At 39.0% G+C, this 24,489-nt stretch overlaps 1 protein-coding gene across 1 annotated transcript; it reads right to left on the bottom strand.

Moving 5' to 3' along the window:
• Positions 1-7,026: 7,026 nt before the first annotated feature.
• Positions 7,027-23,909, bottom strand: LOC128239251 (uncharacterized). The gene is made up of 3 exons (XM_052955813.1): positions 23,659-23,909; positions 20,153-20,315; positions 7,027-8,984 (listed from the first exon to the last, which is right to left on the bottom strand). Exons 2-3 carry the CDS (start codon positions 20,303-20,305, stop codon positions 7,632-7,634), a joined length of 1,506 nt encoding a protein of 501 aa, XP_052811773.1. The 5' UTR covers positions 20,306-20,315; positions 23,659-23,909; the 3' UTR covers positions 7,027-7,631.
• Positions 23,910-24,489: the final 580 nt, after the last annotated feature.

Genomic DNA, 24,489 nt, shown 5'->3' with positions numbered 1-24,489 from the left:
TGATTGGGCACTAAAATATTTATAGGCTTTAAAGCTAAATGGTTTGTGATTTAAAAAAGGCTGAACATGCATGATGAACTTGATCTACTTTTGTCGTTTACATTTTCAGCGCATTGTTTGTACTTGTACTTAGGATGGAAGATAAAATAACCAGAAACAATGGAATACTGTTGGTTTTCTCGAAACTGTTTTTTGAATGTAAACACGTCTTCGGGAGTGTTTGTGCATCCAACATATTTAAGGAGTGTTTGTGCATCCAACATATTTAAGGAGTGTTTGTGCATCCAACATATTTAAGGAGTGTTTGTGCATCCAACATATTTAAGCAACATATTTAAGGAGTGTTTGTGCATCGAACATATTTAAGGAGTGTTTGTGCATCCAACATATTTAAGTAGTGTTTGTGCATCCAACATATTTAAGCAACATATTTAAGGAGTGTTTGTGCATCCAACATATTTAGGGAGTGTTTGTGCATCCAACATATTTAAGTAGTGTTTGTGCATCCAAGTTTATTAAGGAATGTTTGTGCATCCAACATATTTAAGCAACATATTTAAGGAGTGTTTGTGCATCCAACATATTTAAGCAACATATTTAAGGAGTGTTTGTGCATCCAACATATTTAAGCAACATATTTAAGGAGTGTTTGTGCATCGAACATATTTAAGGAGTGTTTGTGCATCGAACATATTTAAGGAGTGTTTGTGCATCCAACATATTTAAGCAACATATTTAAGGAGTGTTTGCGCATCCAACATATTTAAGGAGTGTTTGTGCATCCATCAAATTTAATGCTACGTTTACACTATGTTCCCGGTGGCCACGGCAGCCCCGTTTCAGACCACCGTGGAGAAAACGGGATAAACGCGAGACAGCGCGGGGGAACGAGATATGCAAACGTGACAGACCGTTATTGCCGTGCATGCCGGGCCAGAATTTTAAACTGTCAAAAAAGTTGCCACGGCAGCCACGGTGTGGATGATACACGTAGTAGGTGGTAGAAAAACGGGGTAAAAGTAATGACACGTGACAGTACATGACAGTACGTGACAGTACGTAATAGGCCGTTACACAACTTATAAATCGTCCGTAGGGGGGCGGGAATCATATGTAATCCCCGGCATCTGAAGTTCCTTTCCAGTTTTGTCACGTTGTGTTTCGTTTTGTCACGGCAAGCTAGGGTGAACGATAGCCGTTTCGTTACGTTTCATTTGCGGTGAAAACACAAAATCTTATTCATCTTGGGAGTTCATGTTATGTTTACTTGTCGAAGTATTCTGATACAGTGATACAGTGATTGCTGTTGTTTGGGGGATTTTATTTATACCGTGGACACAAACGTAATCCAAAGTTCTGCGGTGTTCACGTTCGATGCATACGAAGCCTTGACAAAACGTGGAAAACGCATCAGACCTGGATGAAGACGTGAAGAACGTGAGGGATCCTATCAGAACGTATCGGACCGGGACGCAACGTACATGCATCCCTGGTAGACCGCGCCCGGACCTTAGTGCGCCTTGGACGAACCACTTTTCCGCCCCTACGGCTTGTCACGGTTATCTTGATAAAACGTGAGGAAAATTAGCACAACCTAACAAAACTTGTTTATGGAGACAAAAATGGCCAAAATCACACGGCGCAATACGTTTGGGGCAAACGGGGTTGCCGTGGCCACCGGGAACATAGTGTAAAGGTAGCATAAGGAGTGTTTGTGCATCCAACATATTTAAGGGAAGTGCAGTTTTGTCATAATTAATTTTGTTTTATCAATTTTCTGGACAATGGGTGAAAGCAGAGTCTTAGATACCTTATTATTGCGTATAGAATAATATCAACATCATTTCATCATCATCTCTGGCAGATAATGCCACCTTTGTTTTATTTTGCATGGAAAAATAACTCCAATAAAATATTCTTACGGAATACCATATCAGTTTCAATTAAAACATAGAATTAATAATGTTCGTGAAAAACACACATCAGAATCGCCTTACCTGGATTTTTGTGAAACATTTGGTTAATAATTGGCACCTACTAAGTTTGTCCATAAGAAGATCAAACACGTGCTTCACAAATAGAAACCTGATATAATTTCTCATCTTATGCAATTTTATAACCATTCCAATTACTTGCAGAATTGGATTCAGACCTTCAAAGTCCATGCTGTGTTTCTTCTGTATAAGAAATAACCTATCACGCAATATCAAGGCCCTAAACGTGTGAATGGCTAGACATTAAAATTGCTTATTATAGAGTTAAAAGTCTGACAGAGCATTTATTCAGTTTACAATTAATTCCTTCCGGACATTTGCTGCAATGAAGACTTACAATTTATTGCGTTCTATTCCCATCGCTTGAAAATCAGGCTTGAACACATAGAATTGGACCTGTTTTACCACAATAATCGTTCTGTGAATTTTATCCTAAAAATTAAAAAAAAATTGCCAAGGTAGGAAACAGACAAGCGCAAAGAGCCCTATGTTAACCTAAGCGCTAAGTGCCCTATGTTGACCTAAACGCAAAGAGCCCTATGTTGACCTAAGCGGAAAGCGCCCTATGTTGACCTTAACGCAAAGTGCCCTATGGTGACTTAAGCGCAAAGTGCCCATGTTGACCTAAGTGCTAAGGGCCCTATGATGATCTAAGCGCAAAAAGCCCTTTGTTGACCTGAGCACAAAGTGCCCTATGTAAACCTAAGTACAAAGTGCCCTATGTTGACCTAAGCCCAAAGTGCCATATGTTGACCTATGCGCAAAGTGCCCTATGCTGACTTAAGCGCAAAGTGCCCTATGTTGACCTAAGCGCAAAGAGCCCTTTGTTAGCCTAAACACAAAGTGCCCTATGTGTACCTAAGCAGAAAAAGCCCTTTGTTAGCCTAAACACAAAGTGCCCTATGTTGACCTAAGCAGAAAGAGCCCTATGTTGACCTAAGCGCAAAGAGCCCTTTGTTTGCCTAAACACAAAGTGCCCTATGTTGACCTAAGCGCAAAGAGCCCTATGTTGACCTAAGCGCAAAGAGCCCTTTGTTGACCTAAGCAGAAAGAGCCCTATGTTGACCTAAGCAGAAAGAGCCCTATGTTGACCTAAGCGCAAAGAGCCCTATGTTGACCTAAGCGCAAAGAGCCCTTTGTTAGCCTAAACACAAAGTGCCCTATGTTGACCTAAGCGCAAAGAGCCCTTTGTTAGCCTAAACAAAAAGTGCCCTATGTTGACCTAAGCAGAAAGAGCCCTATGTTGACCTAAGCGCAAAGAGCCCTTTGTTGACCTAAGCAGAAAGAGCCCTATGTTGACCTAAGCGCAAAGTGCCCTTTGTTGACCTAAGCAGAAAGAGCCCTATGTTGACCTAAGCAGAAAGTGCCCTATGTTGACCTATGCAGAAAGAGCCCTATGTTGACCTAAGCGCAAAGAGCCCTTTGTTGACCTAAGCAGAAAGAGCCCTATGTTAGCCTAAACACAAAGTGCCCTATGTTGACCTAAGCGCAAAGAGCCCTTTGTTAGCCTAAACACAAAGTGCCCTATGTTGACCTATGCAGAAAGAGCCCTATGTTGACCTAAGCGCAGAGAGCCATTTGTTGACCTAAGCAGAAAGAGCCCTATGTTGACCTAAGTGCAAAGAGCCCTATGTTGACCTAAGCGCAAAGAGCCCTTTGTTAGCCTAAACACAAAGTGCCCTATGTTGACCTAAGCAGAAAGAGCCCTATGTTAACCTAAGCGCAAAGAGCCCTTTGTTAGCCTAAACACAAAGTGCCCTACGTTGGTCTTAGCACAAAGTGCCCTATGTTGACCTAAGCAGAAAGAGCCCTATCTTGACCTAAGCGCAAATAGCCCTATGCTGACCTTAGCAGAAAGAGCCCTATGTTGACCTAAGCGCAAAGTGCCATATGTTGACCTAAACACAAATTGCCCCTATGTTAACCTTAGTGCAAAGTGCCCTATGTTAACCTAAACGCAATGTGCCCTATGTTGGCCTTAGCACAAAGATCCCTATGTTTACCTAAGCGCAAAGTATCCTTTGTTGACGTAAGCGCAAAATGCCCTATGTTTACCTAAACGCAAAGTGCTCTATGTTGACCTAAGCACAAGAGCCCTATGTTGACCTTTGCGCAAAGCGCCCTATGTTAACCTTAGCGCAAAGTGCCCTATGTTGTCCTAAGCGCAAAGTGCCCTATGTTTACCTTACGCAAAGAGCCCTATGTTTTCCTAAACACAAACTGACCTATGTTAACCTAAACGCAAAGTGCCCTATGCTGGCCTTAGCACAAACAGCCCTATCTTGACCTAAGCGCAAAGTGCCCTATGTTGACCTAAGCGCAAAGTGCCCTATTTTGACCTAAGCGCAAAGTGCCCTTTGTTTACCTAAACGCAAAATGCCCTATGTTGACCTAAGCACAAAAAGCCCTATGTTGACCTATGCGCAAAGAGCCCATTGTTAACCTAAGCGCAAAGTGCCCTATGTTGTCCTAAGCGCAAAGTGCCTTATGTTTACCTAACGAAAAGAGCCCAATGTTTTCCTAAACACAAAATGCCCTATGTTTACCTAAACGCAAAGTGCCCTATGTTGACCTAAGCGCAAAGTGCCCTATGCTAACCTAAGCGCAAAGTGCCCTATGTTGTCCTAAGCACAAAGTGCCTTATGTTTACCTAACGAAAAGAGCCCAATGTTTTCCTAAACACAAAATGCCCTATGTTAACCTAAACGCAAAGTGCCCTTTGTTGGCCTTAGCACAAAGAGCCATATGTTGACCTAAGCGCAAAGTGCCCTATGTTAACCTAACCGCATAATGTCCTATGTTGACCTAAGCGCAAAGAGCCCTATGTTGACCTAAACGCAAAGTGCCCTATGTTGACTTAAGCGGAAAGGGCCCCATGTTGACCTTAGCACAAAGTGCCCTATGTTGACCTAAGCGCAAAGTGCCCTATGCTAACCTAAGCACAAAGAGCCCTATGTTGATCTTAACACAAAGTGCCCTATGTTGACCTAAGCAGAAAGTGCCCTATGTTGACCTAAGCACAACGTGCCCTATGTTAACCTTAGTGCAAATAGCCCTATGTTGACCTAAGTGCATAGTGCCCTATGTTAACCTAAGTGCAAAGTCCCCTTTGTTGACCTAAGTGCATAGTGCCCTTTGGTGACCTAAGCGCAAAGTGCCCTATGTTGACCTAAGCACAACGTGCCCTATGTTAACCTTAGTGCAAATAGCCATATGTTGACCTAAGTGCATAGTGCCCTATGTTAACATTAGTGCAAAGTGCCCTTTGTTGACCTAAGTGCATAGTGCCCTTTGTTGACCTAAGCGCAATGTGCCCTATGTTGACCTACGAACACAATCTTATGGGTCTTTTTACCCGACATAGAAATTTGGTATTATTGAAATGCCAATAGGTACTTAGAAATGGTTTATATTGCCTCACTTAGTTTACTCCGGATCGGAATTCCGTTAGATCCATCGCCTGTGAATGCGTTGAACTGAAACGCGGTACTACGATGGTGAAAATGCGAAAAATATCGAAACTACGAAAACGAAAACGTGAAAGTACGATGATGGGAACGGGACAGTACGATAACTAAAACACGATTATAACACCAACGTATTATCGTGATAAAGCGTTTTTTTCATACTGTCGCGTTATCATCATCGTACTATCACGTTATCATCATCGTACTGTAGCGTTATTATCATCGTACTATCGCGTTATCATCATCGTACGATCTCGTTTTATCATCTTATTGTAGTGTTATTATCATCGTACTATCGCGTTATTATCATCGTACTGGCACGTTATCATCATCGTACGATCGCGTTATTATAATCTTACTGGTGCGTTATTATCATCGTACTATCGTAATATTATCATCGTACTGGCGCGTTATCATCATCGTACTATTGCGTTATCATCATCTTACTGTAGCGTTATTATCATCGTACTGTAGCGTTATTATCATCGTACTGACACGTTATCATCATCGTACGATCGCGTCATCATCATCTTACTGTAGCGTTATTATAATCGTACCGGCGCGTTATTATCATCGTACTGGCACGTTATCATCATCGTACGATCGCGTTATTATAATTGTACTGGCGCGTTATTATCATCTTACTGTAGCGTTATTATCATCGTACTGTAGCGTTATTATTATCGTACTGGCACGTTATCATCATCGTACGATCGCGTCATCATCATCTTACTGTAGCGTTATTATAATCGTACTGGCGCGTTATTATCATCGTACTGGCACGTTATCATCATCGTACGATCGCGTTATTATAATTGTACTAGCGCGTTATTATCATCGTACTATCGCAATATTATCATCGTACTATCGCGTTATCATCATCGTACCGTAGCGTTATTATCATCGTATTATCGCGTTGTCATTATCGTACTGTAGCGTTATCATCATCGTACTGTAGTGTTATTATCATAAAACTTTATCGATTTTAAAAGCACATAGTAAACAACTATTTGAGATGTTCCTGCTCCATTATAAATGTATAACTTCCTTCGAAATTGGTTATTTAAAGTAGACGTCGTAATAGAAAAAATATATTTGTCCTTCATTGCATTTGTAAAAGGCGTTATGACTCAGATTTCGGTATTGTATTGTACACGTAAACGTCACCGGTCCGTGAGAGGATGAATACACGTAAGTAAAATGAGGATTAAACTTTTCGGACGAAAAGCTGGGTAAGAGAAATATATAAAAATATTTCAAGTGTTTTGGTATAGTTAAGTTATATCATTTAGCAGATTATAGTAAAGTTGATTGTGAAAATATTGTCTCAAGTTGTTTAAAAGTCAGCCTATATGTATATTAATTCCAAGGCTTCGGCCCAAAACCGGAGCATATCTGCTGTTCAACCACATGCCTTCGGAGCCAGCATTTGTCTCACATTCCGAAACGATTATAAATGCATATTTTCAAATGTGTTTTTATTAAGAAAACCAAGTTGTCCACGACCTACGGCCAATAATACAAAGCTGAAAAACACGTGGTTTGCAGTTCCCCTTAGCTGTCTCTTCCCCTGCCATCAAACCAAAACGGCATTGTAATTAATGGCTAGATATAGCTCATTTCTTCACATTTAATCAAGCCGATTTCTATGTTTATTTACAAAGCGAAAAAAACATCAAATTCTGAATGGACGTAGGAAAAGTATTTACAGAAAGTTGGTTTCGAAATACTCGAAGTATCATAATTACACACCTTATGATTTTTCGAGTTTTGCTTGAAATGGTTTTTGCTACATCTTGTTATATTATTCAAGATCTGACCAAAGTTAATTTAGCGCGTTTGTGTGCGAGTTTAACACATAAACAGTATAAAAAGAAAGCGCTTTCAACAGTTGTTGTGATTAAAAAATGGATACCAATATTTAGTAAGTGGCAAAATAAGTCATGTCGTTGGCGTCGCTATTAGAAACAAGCTCTACTCAGTTAATTAATAAGCATAATACTTCGAAACACGTCCATTGACCAGATAAAGTTATTTCACCCTATTAATCAACATGTTAATTAGTTCAGCTTTTCCAACTTACAGGCTCATCTTAATCCATAACAAGCACCCTGGGGTTTACGCACATGTATATATATGTTGTCCACGAATAGACTTTGTAAAGAGAAGATCAACAGTCAATCCAAGCGCACTTGATAGCCTGCGGGTCCGCGACATTCAGATACTCGTTGCAGATATTTACGGAATGCCGTTCATCCGGGTACAAGGACTTCTCCAGCTTTTCTAACGCTCGCTGGAAGGATGGATTCAGGGAGACTTGGGGTCGCTGCTTCTTGACCATGCTGTAAGCCTGACGAAGCAAAAGACCCTCGTATTCAATAAGGTACTGGATAGCGAACAAAGCCGCCCTCGATTTGCCCTCTAGACTGTAGATTAACACTTTCTTAGTACATCTACGAGCACCTTCTATAAATTTGTTTACTTCTTCGAAATATTGGTCGATACCGTCATTTTCTTCATCGGGGACGGCTATGATTAATTTTGACCGAAAGTGCTTGGACTCGGTTTGACAGAGGCACGGGCACTGTAGCTTCTTCTGTGCGGGGACCTGCATTTCACTCAGGTTACTGATGTCCACCAAGGATTCTATCTCAAGTCGACAAAGGCGCCGATCATTGTACGCAGACTCTATGCTCCCGATGAACAGATATTCGGTTACCTGGGCTAGCTGTTCGTCCTTATACATTGTCGGGGATAGTAGGCGGTTTGTTTTATCGTAGTCTTGGGGGAGATTCTTGGTTAAAGATATCGCACGGCGTATGGGAGCCTTTTCTGGTATTTTAGCTACACTAGGAACGTCTTGTTGACTAGAGCACGATTTTAAAATGAGTCCCTTTGAACAAGAGTCTTTTGAGTGAGTGAAAGACGTGGTAAAGATGTCCGGAACAGTTAGTTTATGTTTAACCACCGCAATTTTCTCAGAGTTTGTGCGCTCAAGGGAGGCAAGTTCAGCACAACTCTCAGTTCCAACCTTCTTGGTTACCTCGGACGTTCTTGATGGCAAGAGTTCGGGGCAAGACACAGTTAACTTCTGCGTCCTAGAGTTTTCGTGTGCTAATTTGAAGGCCGCTGCGGTGAATATAGTTATCGAATGTTTTTGAACGGCACTGGCAAATTTTCCCAATTTCCCCCTCGGTTTTGAGTTATTGATGTACGAGTTTTTCTCACTGAAAGCAGACCGTTTGTCTTTTGCCGACTCGGAAGCCACTGAGCTTTGTGAGTGGGTACTCTCCAGTGAGCCGCTTCTGAAAGTCGACAATGGTGAACTGTAAATGTTGAATTTTGGTGATATGGCCCGAAAGTCGGATGGGCTGTTTGGAAAAGGGGACGAGGGGCCGTCGGATGACTCGTTCTTATCGGCCGGAAGTACGAAGTCAAACACTGTCTCACCGGTGACGGACAGGCGGCGTTTGTCCTGTGGCGGTAGGGCGGAGTCCGTAGAGCTGTAGCGGGAGATGGGAGACTGAAATGGAGGGGAATTATAATTGTTAATACGAATTTGTAAGCCGAATTATAAATTCAGTTTTAAAACCTGGTTCAGTATTCTAGAAGAGTGAGCAACTTTAAGTGTGACGATATTAGAATTTATTTAAAATCGATTTTAATCCTAATACGAGGAGTGCGCAACGATAATTGTTCAATTTACCTATATGTATAGTGTATACGGTTTACAGTTGATTACCAAACATATAGACATCATGTCCATGATTATACATATACATCTAAATTGATACATTCACAAGAGAACAAGAAATCTATTAAAAAATCACAATATATAAAAAAGAGAAAAATCATATTATATAGGTCATATATACATAATATATTGTGTTGCTTTTAACATTCAGAAAAACTGTGAGAAATTACTTTTGTGTACAATTGCCTGTAATTATCCACGCATTAATGTTTTAGCTCGTGTTAGTTTACGGAAAAATAATGTCGAGTTATTCATGTCGCTGTCGTCGGAGTGCAAACACTCAAACATTGGTCTTTTTTGTATATATATATATATATATAGTTTAAGATATTCAATAAAACTAGATGCACATGTTGCTATACAATAGTTCAACACTGCCCATAATCATGTCCTGAATAATTAATCAGTTATCCCCCTTTTCAATTAAAAACGAGCTGGCAAACGTGGCCATTGCTCGTATAAAGCAGAGCCCATTACTCAGGTTGGCTTAAATAATTCGAGTTATGCTCATTCCTAGATGCTATTGATGGTGCAAGTGGAAAGGTCACGATTTTTTGCAGTATGTTTCATGTCATAAAAACAATAATATAAAAAAATCACACAAAAGGCACACTTATAGTTATGCAGAGTTTAAAACCATTTAGGTTCATAAACACGAACTGTTTCAGCGTTTTGGGTTTGAATACAAACGGGTTTTACGGTTTAAAGACTTTATAAACTCATGTTTTATGTCTTTTTAAGGATCAATATTAAGCAAGCATACTAAATACATTCTGTCATACATGTTCAACTGTTTCGATAAAAATTGCAAATTTCACGAAAAAGATTTTAACAGAATTATACTCAAAAAATATTTACATTCAAACGCAGGAGCTTTACAAGAATAAGTTAAAGGTGTTTCATTGTTGCTCACTATCAAACAACCTTGATTTGTAGCTTTGTAGTGATTTATTTTATTACGAACACACTTGTCTTTGTAAGATGCATTTTTTTCTGTATGTCGAAATAAAGAGAGGCAAATCATTAGGAGTGCTAAAACTAAGATACCAAAAGCTTGAACCCTTCAGCAAAAATTGATATTTGCTCAAATATTGCCTTTGAAGGCCACGAATTAGCGTTAAAATTAATAACGAATTTGTTGTTGCGTGATGGTTCATCTACATTATCGCGTGATGTTACCAATTTATTGTTAAAAGGTGAAAATGTCCACCACTTTTGTTAGAGTGGCCTTGTTATTTAGGTGTCCGTTGTCTAGTTGTTTCTTGACTTGACCGGCGTAGTTTGCGCCCCACTATAACCAAATTACTGCAATTTTGATTTCATTGGGTAAAATATGATAAAATAAGTGTTTTCAGGTGCATAACCGGAAAACTAATGTTCGGTCCAAAAAGATGAGCGAGAACCTTAAATTAAGAAAGATAGTCACACATATTAAGTTGATAACTGTTATGATATCGTTTTATTAACAACACAATCATCACGAAGCCACATGGCATTGTTTGTTTGGAACATTTTGGCAATAAATCATATTCATATTGTCCAAAGACATTTTGGTTCGAACTCAATCGGTAGGTTGTCATATCTTTGGTGTAGATGCATGCGCAATTTTTACAAAAGAATAGTCTATCAAAGTATGCGGCAAAGGATTGAGGATGTACATTTTAACTGATTGAACCTCGAAACTTAATGAAACATAATTAAATGTAAGAATTTTAAGTCGCCAAAACCAGATCACTTGTTTATAACAAAGGCCCTTGATCAAAATATAAATACATGTAAATAACAAATCGAGGAAAACCCCACTAAATATTGATACTGTACAAATTGTTAAGAACTTTTTTAAAGTTAACAAAGTTGTTAACATAATCGTTGTTTATTTTTAAAGGTGAAACATTTTTGATCTGCTGATTTATATTAGTAAAACAAGCATAGCTGAATTAGCAGCCTCAGTATTTGTGAACATCAGATCACTTGTGTGAACATGACACTTTTAGTGCCTTAGGCCTTTTTTTTAATAAATTGGTTAACAGATCCGCCGCCCAATTATTTCGAAAACTCAAAAAAAAAAAAAAAAAATGAAAAAAAAAATGAAAAACATTTTTTTTGGTATTTTTTTTTTTTTTTTAAATATTGAAAAAAGTCAGATTTTTTTTCTGCACACATGAAATGATGTAAGACCTCTTGCCTGTTCCTTTGCAACATAGGGATGCAGTTTTAAAGGGACTGTACACCAGTTTGGCACCAACATTTTTTTTCTGTAACAAATCTCAGGACAATTATTTAATAAAATATAATATGTTACTCTTTGATATCATGATTGTAAAAAAAAGTACCTAAATGTAAAAAAAAATGTGCATAAGTCTTTTAAGGAATGAATTCTACCTGGTAGACATACCAAGTAATCCTTTTTAATGGAAAAATACAAAATAACTGCTAAACTTAATTAAATTGTAAACAATGTGGTACTTAAAGTTAGTAAGTTTCAATGCATTGTACACATTAATAACAAGTTTATGTCAGTCTACAACAATTTTCTTTTTTTCTTGCAAATTGATCATCTGGTGCAATTTTGCTTTAAAAATTGTTTTCAAAACGGCGGCCTCATTATTGAGCTGAGATCATACAAACAAATATATTCTCATTTTCAATATACCATCTGCATTTAAATAAAAAAAAAATTGGTAATAACTGACATCAAGGCTGAAGTCTGTATCAATGTTAACAAATCACATTTAAACCAGAGTTATTGATAAAATATATTGTCCTGTGTTTGTCCCAGGGGGCATTAATTGTTCAACAAATTATGCACCAGTCAATTGTAACCACGGCCCTCCAGGTCCGGGGATATTCCGGGGATAGCCGGGGAAATTGGCCGTGTTTTTACCTTTCAGGTGGCCCTGCAGTGCCGGGTGAATTCGGTGGTTTTGTCTTCGCTTTAAATATAGCGGTGAATGGGCCTTACCTAGGGTCCCTAGGTTGCGGGGGCATTTGGCGGAGATTTGACCATCTGTTCGTCCCCGTAGGGCGGGGATTTTAGCCGGGGTTGGCTGGACCGAAAGCCAAAGTCCCCGCTATTCTCCGGACCTGGGGGGGGGGGCGTGGTTACAATTGACTAGTGCATTATATGGAGACAACTATTCAAGTAATCAAAATCTTTGGTAACTTAAATTTTGTTTAAGCTGCAGAGAAATATCTTAACTTCAAAGAATGCATTACTGAATATAAAATCAGTTTTATTATTTACATTTCCTCATTTCATTTAAAAAAATAATTGAGTCAGTGAAAATTGCTTCAGTGTGCTTTTTCTGTTGAGAAGAAGAAGTGCCCAGCAATGAGGAGACACAGGCATATTAATTGTAAGGCCGGTATTAGGCGGTATACCATGTACATGTGCATGTATATGGTATGGAAATAGTGTTGCAAATAGGAAAACTCTTGCAGTCAGGATGTGCTTCAAAAATCATCAACAAAAAGTGACACTTAAACTGAAAGTTTGTCATAATATTGACTTTTAATGCGACATTAATTTTAGGTGGAAGTGTAAAAAATGCTTATATGATAATTACATTAATTTAAATTTAAAATTGATAGGAGAGAACACTGGACTGTAAAGCCAAACATATGTGTATGATAAAGTGAGCAGTTGAACATATCAATATTCATTAACATATTGAGGCATTGCAGACATTGTGTTGCATAGAAATCAAATCATACTAAAGCATTTCAAATGTCATTCATATGTATCTATGAACATGTCTGCGTTGTTTGTTGTTATCTTGGTCATTCATATGTATCTATGAACATGTCTGCGTTGTTTGTTGCTATCTTGGTCTTTTGGTTTTGGGTTTCGCCACAAACGCTATGAAAAAAACATGTCAGTATTGAAAAAAAAAATAGTATGAGTTAGTATGAAATCCTTTTTTTTTCGCACCAACAATCCAACATTTTTTCAAAAAAATCCGTTAACCAATTAATAAAAAAATGGCCCTACAGATTTGAAGTTAACCATGATGGTCGTAACAAGATCGTTAACTTTAACAATGTTCTGAGTAATCGGCCCGTTTCATAAATGAACAAAGGCATTTAAATGATTCATTTACCTATACATATACATATATAATTATATATCATCACGCTTTTTTATGTATAATTTGATATTATCAAGTTTAAATGGTTAAATTCTTATTATGTAACTTGATATTGTATGACTTTTGACTATACACACTCACATATGTTTAACTGCTTGTGTTCGCATGGGCATTTTGCCTAATGTATTTCAAATAAACTCTATAAAACTCTCTATATAAAAATAGGTGTGTTCCACTAGGGAAAAAACACACTTTACCTGAGAAGTCAATAGCTCTGAGATAATTATGCGGGAAGAATGTCTTCGCCTTTCAAAGACTAAGGCTTGGATTATTACTCGATCCTAGCAGACGAACATTGGCAATTATTTTTATCACAATCACGGTAAGACGTTCATATTAGCTAAACTACCCAGATTGATTACTAGTATATAAAATGTAACTACCATGTCTTCCAACATAATATGAATGCTGGTTTACTCGGGTATAGTCGATTCCTTACTAGTTAAAGCAGCGATTTCTTTGCTAGCCAGTATACTCATTAAATAACGGGATAAATAATGTCCCTCAAAATATTTTATTACCCCTACTACCTGATATCATAGAATGGGAACAAAAAATCAATTATAGGTCAATTTAACTCTAAAAAATAACAAAATACATTCAATTATTAACAAATTGTTTTCAATATTGGCAAAATACTCCAAATTTGACAATTTTACATTTTGTTTACATGTAACATACCTCCTCAACTTTTATACGTTTACAGTGGTATAATGTATATGGATACATAGAGTACCTGAGTTCGACTCCTGACTGCAGACATAGAGTACCTGAGTTCGACTCCTGACTGCAGACATAGAGTACCTGAGTTCGACTCCTGACTGCAGACATAGAGTACCTGAGTTCGACTCCTGAATGCAGACATAGAGTACCTGTGTTCGACTCCTGTCTGCAGTCTCCTGTCTGCAGTCATAGAGTTTCTGGATTCGACTCCTGACAGCAGACAAAGAGAACCTGGGTTCGACTCCTGACTGCAGACATAGAGAACCTGGGTTCGACTCCTGACTGCAGACATAGAGATTCTGGGTTCGACTCCTGACTTCAGACATAGAGAACCTTGGGTTCGACTCCTGACTGCAGACATAGAGAACCTGGGTTCGACTCCTGCCTGCAGACATAGAGAACCCGGGTTTGACTCTTGACTGCAGACATAAGGTACCTGGGTTTGACTCCTGACTGTAGACATAGAGAACCTGGGTTCGACTCCTGTCTGCAGTCATAGAGTTTCTAGGTTCGACTCCTGTCTGCAGTCATAGAGTTTCTGGGTTTGACTCCTGACTGCAGACAAAGAGAACCTGGGTTCGACTCCTGACTGCAGACATAGAGTTTCTGGGTTCGACTCCTGACTGTAGACATAGAGAACCTGGGTTCGACTCCTGTCTGCAGTCATAGAGTTTCTGGGTTCGACTCCTGACAGCAGACAAAGAGAACCTGGGTTCGACTCCTGACTGCAGACATAGAGAACCTGGGTTCGACTCCTGACTGCAGACATAGAGAACCTGGGTTCGACTCCTGACTGCAGACATAGAGAACCTGGGTTCGACTCCTGACAGCAGACAAAGAGAACCTTGGGTTCGACTCCTGACAGCAGACAAAGAGAACCTGGGTTCGACTCCTGACTGCAGACATAGAGAACCTGGGTTCGACTCCTGACTGCAGACATAGAGAACCTTGGGTTCGACTCCTGACAGCAGACAAAGAGAACCTGGGTTCGACTCCTGACTGCAGACATAGAGAACCTTAGGTTCGACTCCTGACTGCAGACATAGAGAACCTGGGTTCGACTCCTGACAGCAGAAAAAGAGAACCTTGGGTTCGACTCCTGACAGCAGACAAAGAGAACCTGGGTTCGACTCCTGACTGCAGACAAAGAGAACCTGAGTTCGACTCCTGACAGCAGACAAAGAGAACCTGGGTTCGACTCCTGACAGCAGACAAAGAGAACCTGGGTTCGACTCCTGACTGCAGAAAAAGAGAACCTGAGTTCGACTCCTGACAGCAGACAAAGAGAACCTGGGTTCGACTCCTGACATCAGACAAAGAGAACCTGGGTTCGACTCCTGACTGCAGACAAAGAGAACCTGGGTTCGACTCCTGACAGCAGACAAAGAGAACCTGGGTTCGACTCCTGACAGCAGACAAAGAGAACCTGAGTTCGACTCCTGACAGCAGACAAAGAGAACCTGGGTTCGACTCCTGACTGCAGACATAGAGAACCTGGGTTCGACTCCTGACAGCAGACAAAGAGAACCTGGGTTCGACTCCTGACAGCAGACAAAGAGAACCTGGGTTCGACTCCTGACTGCAGACATAGAGAACCTGGGTTCGACTCCTGACTGCAGACATAGAGAACCTGGGTTTGACTCCTGACTGCAGACACAGAGTACCTGTCTTATACTCTAGCAGCGGCGATATGAGGTATGTTATTTTCGTATGTGATTTTCTAATTTTCCAAAATTTATTTTACCGTGAAATACAAATAAGTTCGTATCTTTATTCACCATCTTGATATTTTTCTTTCAGGAATGTGCTATGTTCGATTACATCAAAACAGTCGTTATTCTTCGAGGAAATAAAATAGACATTCTCCCATGTTGGGGTGGCGAATCCTGAGGAAACTAGAAAATACTTGTTATCAGATTGCTGACATTGATTAATTCCATGGCTTGCTTTATCAAATAATTGATATTTAATTAAAAACGCAAATCACGATACACATTTTTAATTAGTATCAATATTTATATGAAAAAATACATTCCAGTTAATGACACAGGGCCAAAGCAAGAAATACAGAACAACAACGCACACATATCCATAAATAACATTAAAGAATTTAGAATCTATAACATAAGGTTTTTTATCAAGGATTGTTAGGGTATCATAGCCTTGGAACGGTCAGCCAAATGTTGTTGTTTTCTGGGGGTTATACTAGTTTGTGCACAACCTTATATTTCTCCCAACAAGCCCCGAAGTAAGTAAAACGTAAATGGTAAATATTATCCAAGTATCCATTAACTTGAGTAAACTTTAGAAAGAAATAAATCATAATAAAAATAAAAGGTACTCCCGAAGTACATCTATGTTTAGGGAACCGAACATCATTTGCAGACGAAGGAATACGATTCTGAGTAATTGTTTTAAGATTTGGTTCAGCTACTGTTTAAAGCAATAAACATCCCACAAAGTCTGCATTAGTCATTGATACATTCAAACACCGTTAATCCCATAAAACGGAGAAACGATACTTCGGATTAACATGATTATGAAGGGCAAATCACACCAAATCGGAGGCGTCTACTCATTGGTACATGCCTTATTTCTTTTAGATAACACATGGCAATGAATCAAAGCATCTCAAACATTTGGCTGCTTCCCATATTTATACACCGTCTCCGTGGCCTTGTGGTTAAGGCGTCCGCCTACGGAGCGGGAGGTTGAAGGTTCGAGTCTCACAAGGGGCTTGTTCTGACATGGCCGGTTGCCGACCCAGCAGCTAGTTAAATCGAGGGGTACCGATTGCCTTCCTGCCAGGCGCCTGGCATTTGGGATTAGGAATCGGGGTAAAGATGTTTACGAATGTAGGTGTCTCATACGCCCAACGGGCTGGCACTTAACTAAGAGGGGTGACACTATAATAAACAAACTTAATAGGTTTTCAAGCTAAACTGTTTTTGATTTCGAAAACAGGTTGAACATGCATGATCTACTTGATCTACTTTTTTGTTTACATTTTCACCGCATTGTTTGTACATCTACACCGGATGTGGTCACTCTACACCGGATGTGGTCACTTTATCGAATACACAGTGGTAACGTTCAACTAATTTCATTTTTCTTATTAGAAACGTAACTTTTGTCTAACGTTGCGTAATGTTAAGTACACATGTGGAACTTTCACTCCATATAACAATTATGGTGTTTGGGGTCGTGAAACACTAGAAATCAGTGTTGTTTCGAGTGCGAATTGGAAAATTTTCCATAAATTATAAAGGAATTTTTTTTAGTAGTCTGTGACCATAAATCATAAATGACAGTGTACGCGAATTATTGGTGACGTTAAATATGTATTCACGGATCTTGCAAGCCCGCTGTACTTTACCTACATGATGCATTGTTCAGTATGCATGCATGCTGAACAATTGTTTAATAAATGTTATTATACATATCATCAAACAACGTTATGCGTGTAAAACAAAATGACAATAAATACATGTATTCGTAATATTGTTCGGCAGCTGTTGAGATAGATATTTCAAATGATATTTCGATTGTGTAAACAGGCCATATTTACGCGTGTGGTCAATAAAGGAATCGATGAAAATAACTTGCTGTCTGATGCCCAGTTTGGTTTTCAAAAGGAAACTAGCTCAACTTTTTTTTGTTCTACATAATATTATTGAATATACCATTTTTATAAGTTACGATTACCATGTGCATTTGTAGACAACAAAAAGGCATTTGATTCTGCATATAGAAATGTTCTGTGGTACAAGTTTTTCAAAATGGGGCTGGATGGGAAACTTCTTTTAATATAACTTTTTTTAAAGCAATCTACTCTGTGGAAGAATCGTGTGTCAACCATTGCATTTCCGTGTCCGATTTCTTTGATATTTCTATTGGTTGACGTCAAGAACAAAATAATTCACCTGAAGTGTTCGCACTAGACCTAGAATACCTATAACTGTTGCTACAACAGAACGTTGACTTTGGGATTAGCTTGTAAACTTTATGTATTATGATAGTGCTTTTTGCAGACGATATGGTAATAATTGGAAACTCAGCATACGATTTACAAAGAGGTTTAAACCATCTTTACGATAAATACGTGGAGCTTAGAGGTTAATATAGACAAAACCAATGTTGTAGTATTCCGTAAAAGAGGCCCAGTTAGAGTTATTAAAACTTGGGTCTATAGTAACGTACCATTTGAAGAAGTCGACAACTTTAACTGTCTATGCATTGTACTCAACTATACCGGCAATTTTGTTTTAAATAATCAATATGCAGTCGGTAAGGCTCTAAAAACTATAAATGTATAAACGAAACATATGAACAAACCTCCGAAAATTGCGCTTCGATTGTTTAACTCATTCGTAGGGTCGATCCTCATTTATGCGAGTTCAGTTTGGGGGGTTTCAAACTCAAAATACATAGAAAGGATACACCTTAAATTTTGCAAATCGCTTTTACGAGTTAAGCAAAGCACATGCACAGTGGCTGTTTACGGAGAATTTGGGCGCTATCCTTTTTATATTAACAGATACGTGCTAATTATTAAATATAGGTTCAAAGTACACCAGTCTAATAATATTTTACTATTTTATACCGTTAATCCGTTGATTAAAGCGAGGAAGGACGTAAATGTTTAATTTAGGAGAATGGATTTTTATAAGTCTGGGTTAATTCCGGGAATTATAGGGAAAAACATATGCTCCAGTTTTTAAATAACGTTTTATTGATAGTTTTCTACATAAGTGGCTTGCATTTAATGTGCTTCATTGTCATCACAAGCCGATGCCAGCGTGCTATAGCAGCATGATCGGAAAACTTTGAGACAAGGAATGAATTGCGTGATTGATGTTATTATCGGGGTATGAACGCAGTTGTGCTGTTAAAGTGTGTGCGTACTTTAACCAGCCCAACTGCGTCCATATCCATAATACTGACATCAGTCACGCTGTTCATTCCTTATTTTTACACCAATAGTTCATTATTCCTTTCCAGAATTGTTTAAAAAGTACTAAATTAAATCAGTACAGGTATTTTCTCTCATCCATGCTGTAAATAAAACGAGCCGACCGTAACCGAAAGCAGTTTATCATATTACGTCACGAAAACGCTGGAAAATACAAATTACTTTTAAACGTAACATTTAAATGAAATTGACAGCAATTCATTTAACATATCATCAATTAACGCTTTCCAACATGGTGATTTAAGTTTTCGTGGCCTGCAATAACAAGGTCAACATTTTTCAATTTACATGTATATTAATAAGCGCTGATTCGCGATCCGAGCATATCCGAAGATGTTGTGTTCATCGGGAAATATTCGCAATTGCAGAAAAGCAAATCATTGATGTTGAGGTGTGAAACTACAGGTGTGAAATACATAATCGGGACCTTAATTTTGACTTCGAAACAGCGATAATTTCGAAAAAGTGATTTCGGATGATTTATGAAAAAAAAAGGAATCAAAGAAGAAATAAAATCGGGACCCAAAATTCATTTGAAATAACGATAATTTTGGATAAACGCTGTTCGTATTAACGGTGTTTAAATGTAAAAGATTTTAAACTGAATAATCATAAACATCAATTTCAAAGCAACAAGTTTTAGTTCATAGTTTTCGGTCGTTTACCGCAAAACAAAGGCTAATTATACCGTTTGAACAGTGAATTTATAGAAATATAAGTTCATTCTTTCTCTTATTTTGTGTGAAAACAAAACTTAAATAGAAACAACACAACACATAAAAACGTACAGCGCTAGGGAGAAAGGTCAATGATGCCATTTTCGTCAAATTTTATGAATAATAAGCACGAAATAAAAGAAAATGTGTATAAAATTTCAGTGAAAGACTTAAGTATATTTTATCTCGTCAACATCATATTAAACTAAATTTTCCACTCGGGACTAAATACATGTATAACTTTTGATACTCACTCGGCAATCCATTTTTACAATGAACAAACGAGTATAATCGATATCAACAAGATTATAAATTAGCTAATACAATAATAATAATCCCTGTTCTGCCCCCCCCCGTCCCCATTCCCATACTACTTACGTAGTTTTCAGCGTTGCGAGCCCTCGGAGTGGACGTTGCGGTGCTAGATGAAAGGGGCCGGAAGTTCAGGACGACTTTATGCTCCGTGTAGCGGCTATAGTAAGGGCCGTCACAGGGTCTGGGAAGGGACTCGCCTTGCTTCGCACTTGACATATTCGATCATCTGTTGAAAGGTAAAGTCAATGTTTTTTTACGTCGCTACTATCAAAAAATCTTCCTCACTCTGACAAAGCTTTTTAGAGCAACACACTAATATTAGCATATTTGTTCGGATTTAAAATATATTTAGTTTAGACATATTTATTTTACAACGATTGTGAAACAAGTTATTACAACATTATATTAATCACTCTCGTTGGCACGATTTTACTCGACAGTGTGGTCTTGTGTTGTGGGGGAGACCGGAGAAACCCCACTTGTCAAACTTGGTGACCACATACCAAACTCACAAGCGCCCAAGCCGGGATTCGAACCCGGGGCGCATAGGTGAGAAGCGAGAGCTCTGACCGCTGCGCTAACCAGACAACCAAAATATGTCACATGTGATTTAAAAAACAACAACAACAAACGGTTATTATTTACCATTCCTGCTAATGATCGGCTTGATCAAGAGTCAGATAAAATAACAACCATTCATCGTCGCCGAGTTTGTTTTAAAGATATTTATTTTAAAAATTGCTTTTATTCTTTTATGCATTTTTTTATCAATGTACATATAATAATTGTACTGTCTAGTAGTTTATCAAATATTAATATTAATGTGTGAAGGAGTTTTTTATTTTAAGGAGGCGGATTCGAGTACCCAGAACAAGAGTATGGCCTATCATGAAGGAGGCGCGTTCGAATGCCCAGAATAAGTGTGTGGTCTATCATGAAGGATGCAGATTCGAGCGCCCAGAACAATATTATGGTCTATCATGAAGAAGGGGCGTTCGAACGCCCAGAATATGTGTATAGTCTATAATGAAGGATGCAGATTCGAGTGCCCAGAACAAGTGTATGGTCTATCATGAAGGAGGCGCGTTCGAGTGCCCAGAACAAGTGTGAAGTCTATCATGAAGGATGCGGATTCCAGTGCCCAGAACAAGTGTGGGGTCTATAATGAAGGAGGCGTGTTCGAATGTCCAGAATAAGTGTGTGGTCTATCATGAAGGATGCAGATTCGAGTGCCCAGAGCAAGTGTATGGTCTATCATGAAGGAGGCGCGTCCGAATGCCCAGAATAAGTGTGGGGTCTATCATGAAAGAGGCGGATTCGATTGCCCGGAACAAGTGTATGGTCTATCATGAAGGAGGCGGATTCGAGTGCACAGAACAAGTGAGGGGTTTATCATGAACGAGGCGGATTCGAGTGACCAGGGCTAGTGTTGGGTCTATCATAAAGGAGGCGGATTCGAGTGCACTGAACAAGTGTGAGGTCTATCATGAAGGAGGCGGATTCGAGTGCCCAGAATAAGTGTGTGGTCTATCATGAAGGAGGCGGATTCGAGTGCCCAGAACAAGTGTTGGATCTATCATGAAGGAGGCGGATTCGAGTGCCCAGAACAAGTGCGGGATCTATAATGAAGGAGGCGCGTTCGAATGCCCAGAATAAGTGTGTGGTCTATCACGAAGGATGCAGATGAGAGTGCCCAGAACAAATGTATGGTCAATCATGAAGGAGGCGGATTCGAGTGCCCAGAACAAATGTGAGGTATATCATGAAGTGGAGGCTGATTCGAGTGCGCAGAACAAATTTGGGGATTATCATGAAGGAGGTGGGTTTGAGTGCCCAGAACCAGTGTGTGGTCTATCATGCAGAAAACGGATTCGAATGACCAGGACCAGTGTGAGGTCTATCATATAGAAGCTGGTTCGAGTGACCATGGCCAGTGTGAGGATTATCATGAAGGAGGCGGGCTCCAATGACCAGGATCAGTGCATAGTGTGTATCATGAAGAAGAGGGTTCGAATGATGATAATTTACAATCGGCATCACATTATATACCCGATCGCTTTAAGGTGAATGATAATCATCTCGAAGACAGATTTCAATTTAGAATTGTCCCCATCACACAGAGTTGATTTCGATTGAACGCAGCCTCTAGTTAAGCTATTCATCGATATTATCTTTTAGCCGCGCTAACCAGGCCATTTACCTATTTCCACAGGTAGTGTGTACGTTACCGTGGAAACCATTTATATAAACAAATTATTATCAGGCAGAATTTCGATCTTTATACGGAATCAATAGCAGGTAACAATTCTGCGAGCCAAAGGCAGTGAAGTTATTTACTCTGCATTAGTATTGAAATAAGTGCGGACTTCAGCGCCATAGAATTAGAAAGATATTATACAAGCACAAGTAAGATATTTAATACAAATCAAACACAGGTGAAATAATAAGACGAGTGCAACACTATTGTAAAATGGCATTTACAAGAAAAAGCCTGTCATGCCAAGCTTTTACAACAGAGAGCTAGAGAGCGCCAACGCTCGTCTGACTTTTTTGGTTGATCAAGCGCCTGAAATACACATTTATTTTTGACAGAGTTATGGACAGTGCTTTACTAGTCTCGGGCAACATGAATACCAAGATTTGACCTAAGTATTTAGTACTGTCGGGGTTGAAGTTTTATAGTATCCTACTTTAGACGTCAATAATTCGAAGGTGACATAGTTCTAACACACGAGATGTTATCTCATTTTTTCCGTCATCTCATATAAATTATTAGCTTCAGGCATCGGAACTGCGACAAATAATCACCATCAATTACCATATTGACACGATCAAACAACACAACGAAGACGCATCCATTAATTGCAAAACTATTTTGAAATATAGTTTTGTAATTGTATATTATCAAAGATCATACAAAAAAACAACAACCGTGTCCGCACGTTTCACCGTAATTGTAAAGCATCATTTGCAACCCACAACACCACAACAACCACAATCACCACTGTAAACACCACCACCAACAACAATAACAACAGCTCCACCACCACTACTACCATCACCACCACCACTACAATCACCATCACCACTACAATCACCATCACCATCATCATCGTCGTCGTCGTCATCATCATCATCATCATCATCATCATCATCATCATCATCATCATCATCATGTTCAACTTGATATTCGATAATTTCTTCGATGTTGTGAAGATCAGAAAACATATTTGCTCTTAAATTTAAACCGCCACCTATACACTTGATATAACCACCACCATTATCATCATCACTACCGCCACATACAAAATACAATTTAAACTTCAACTGCTACTAACATAATTACAATTAAACCACCACTACCAGTATAACCACCATCATTAGCTCTACCTGTCTACTACATGTACAACTACTACGACGACGACGACTACAACCACCACCACCACCACCACATCATCACGACCACCAATACACATACATGTACTTCAGCTATTGCTGCAGTCGCTGTTGCTGTGTGCAGCTGCTACTATAACGGTAATAAAATATGATATATAAAAAAATACCCCCACCTTTGGTTACCAATATTTTGTTTCCTCGGCTATCACGGACGATGTGTGCTATGTTATACAATCACTTGGGGTGAAGCGCATTTCCACAGAAGTCCACTATCAAGGCAGTTTTGACTTTAATTACAGGTATATATTATTATTTTAACGTTAACTTAAGTTCTCCAATTCATGTTGAAACCAACTAGATAGATTCCACAATATCTTGATCATGTAAGTGATATAAATAATGATATTCCGCTGTTTATGCGTGTGCCTTGGTGCTGTTTAAATCGCTGCCATATTGAACAAGAACTGAGGACAATATGATCATGTGACTTCGTTGTGCTGGATATTGGATTCACTCTTCAGCGACATAACTTATTATTGTGGCTTCTCAGTCGATAATAGCACATAGGTGTTGTCCGTGTCACGATTCCGGGTACATATCAATGTCTGAAAGATTATTCTCAGAGTTGTTATTTAATTAAGGTTCATTGTAGGCCAAGTCCTCTATAACCCATTTTTTACGTAGAAGGGCAAAAACAAACAAGTTCCATAACACTAGCAGATCCAGGGTTGGGGCGCACCCGGCACCCTCTCCCCTAAAATCATCCAAATTTACTTTAAATTCCGATATAGGAGAGAAAAAGGAATAAAATATCCCCAAAATGCACCATTTTGACCTACACAATTTTCTTGGGGAGTACCCCCAAACCCACCTGCCAGCACCTAAACTATATATTTTTCGGTTCTGGGTGAATGTAAAAAAGTTACGCACTTAAGTTACACCCCTCCAAGTTTTTTCTTCTTTCACCTCTTTATACCATTTATTTTGTGTGTGTAACAAAATGG

The sequence above is a fragment of the Mya arenaria genome, chromosome 6, assembly GCF_026914265.1.
Source record: "Mya arenaria isolate MELC-2E11 chromosome 6, ASM2691426v1".
Classification (NCBI taxonomy): domain Eukaryota; kingdom Metazoa; phylum Mollusca; class Bivalvia; order Myida; family Myidae; genus Mya; species Mya arenaria.
The sequence above is the reverse complement of the archived record's forward strand: the minus strand, read 5'-3'. Positions and strand labels throughout refer to the sequence as shown.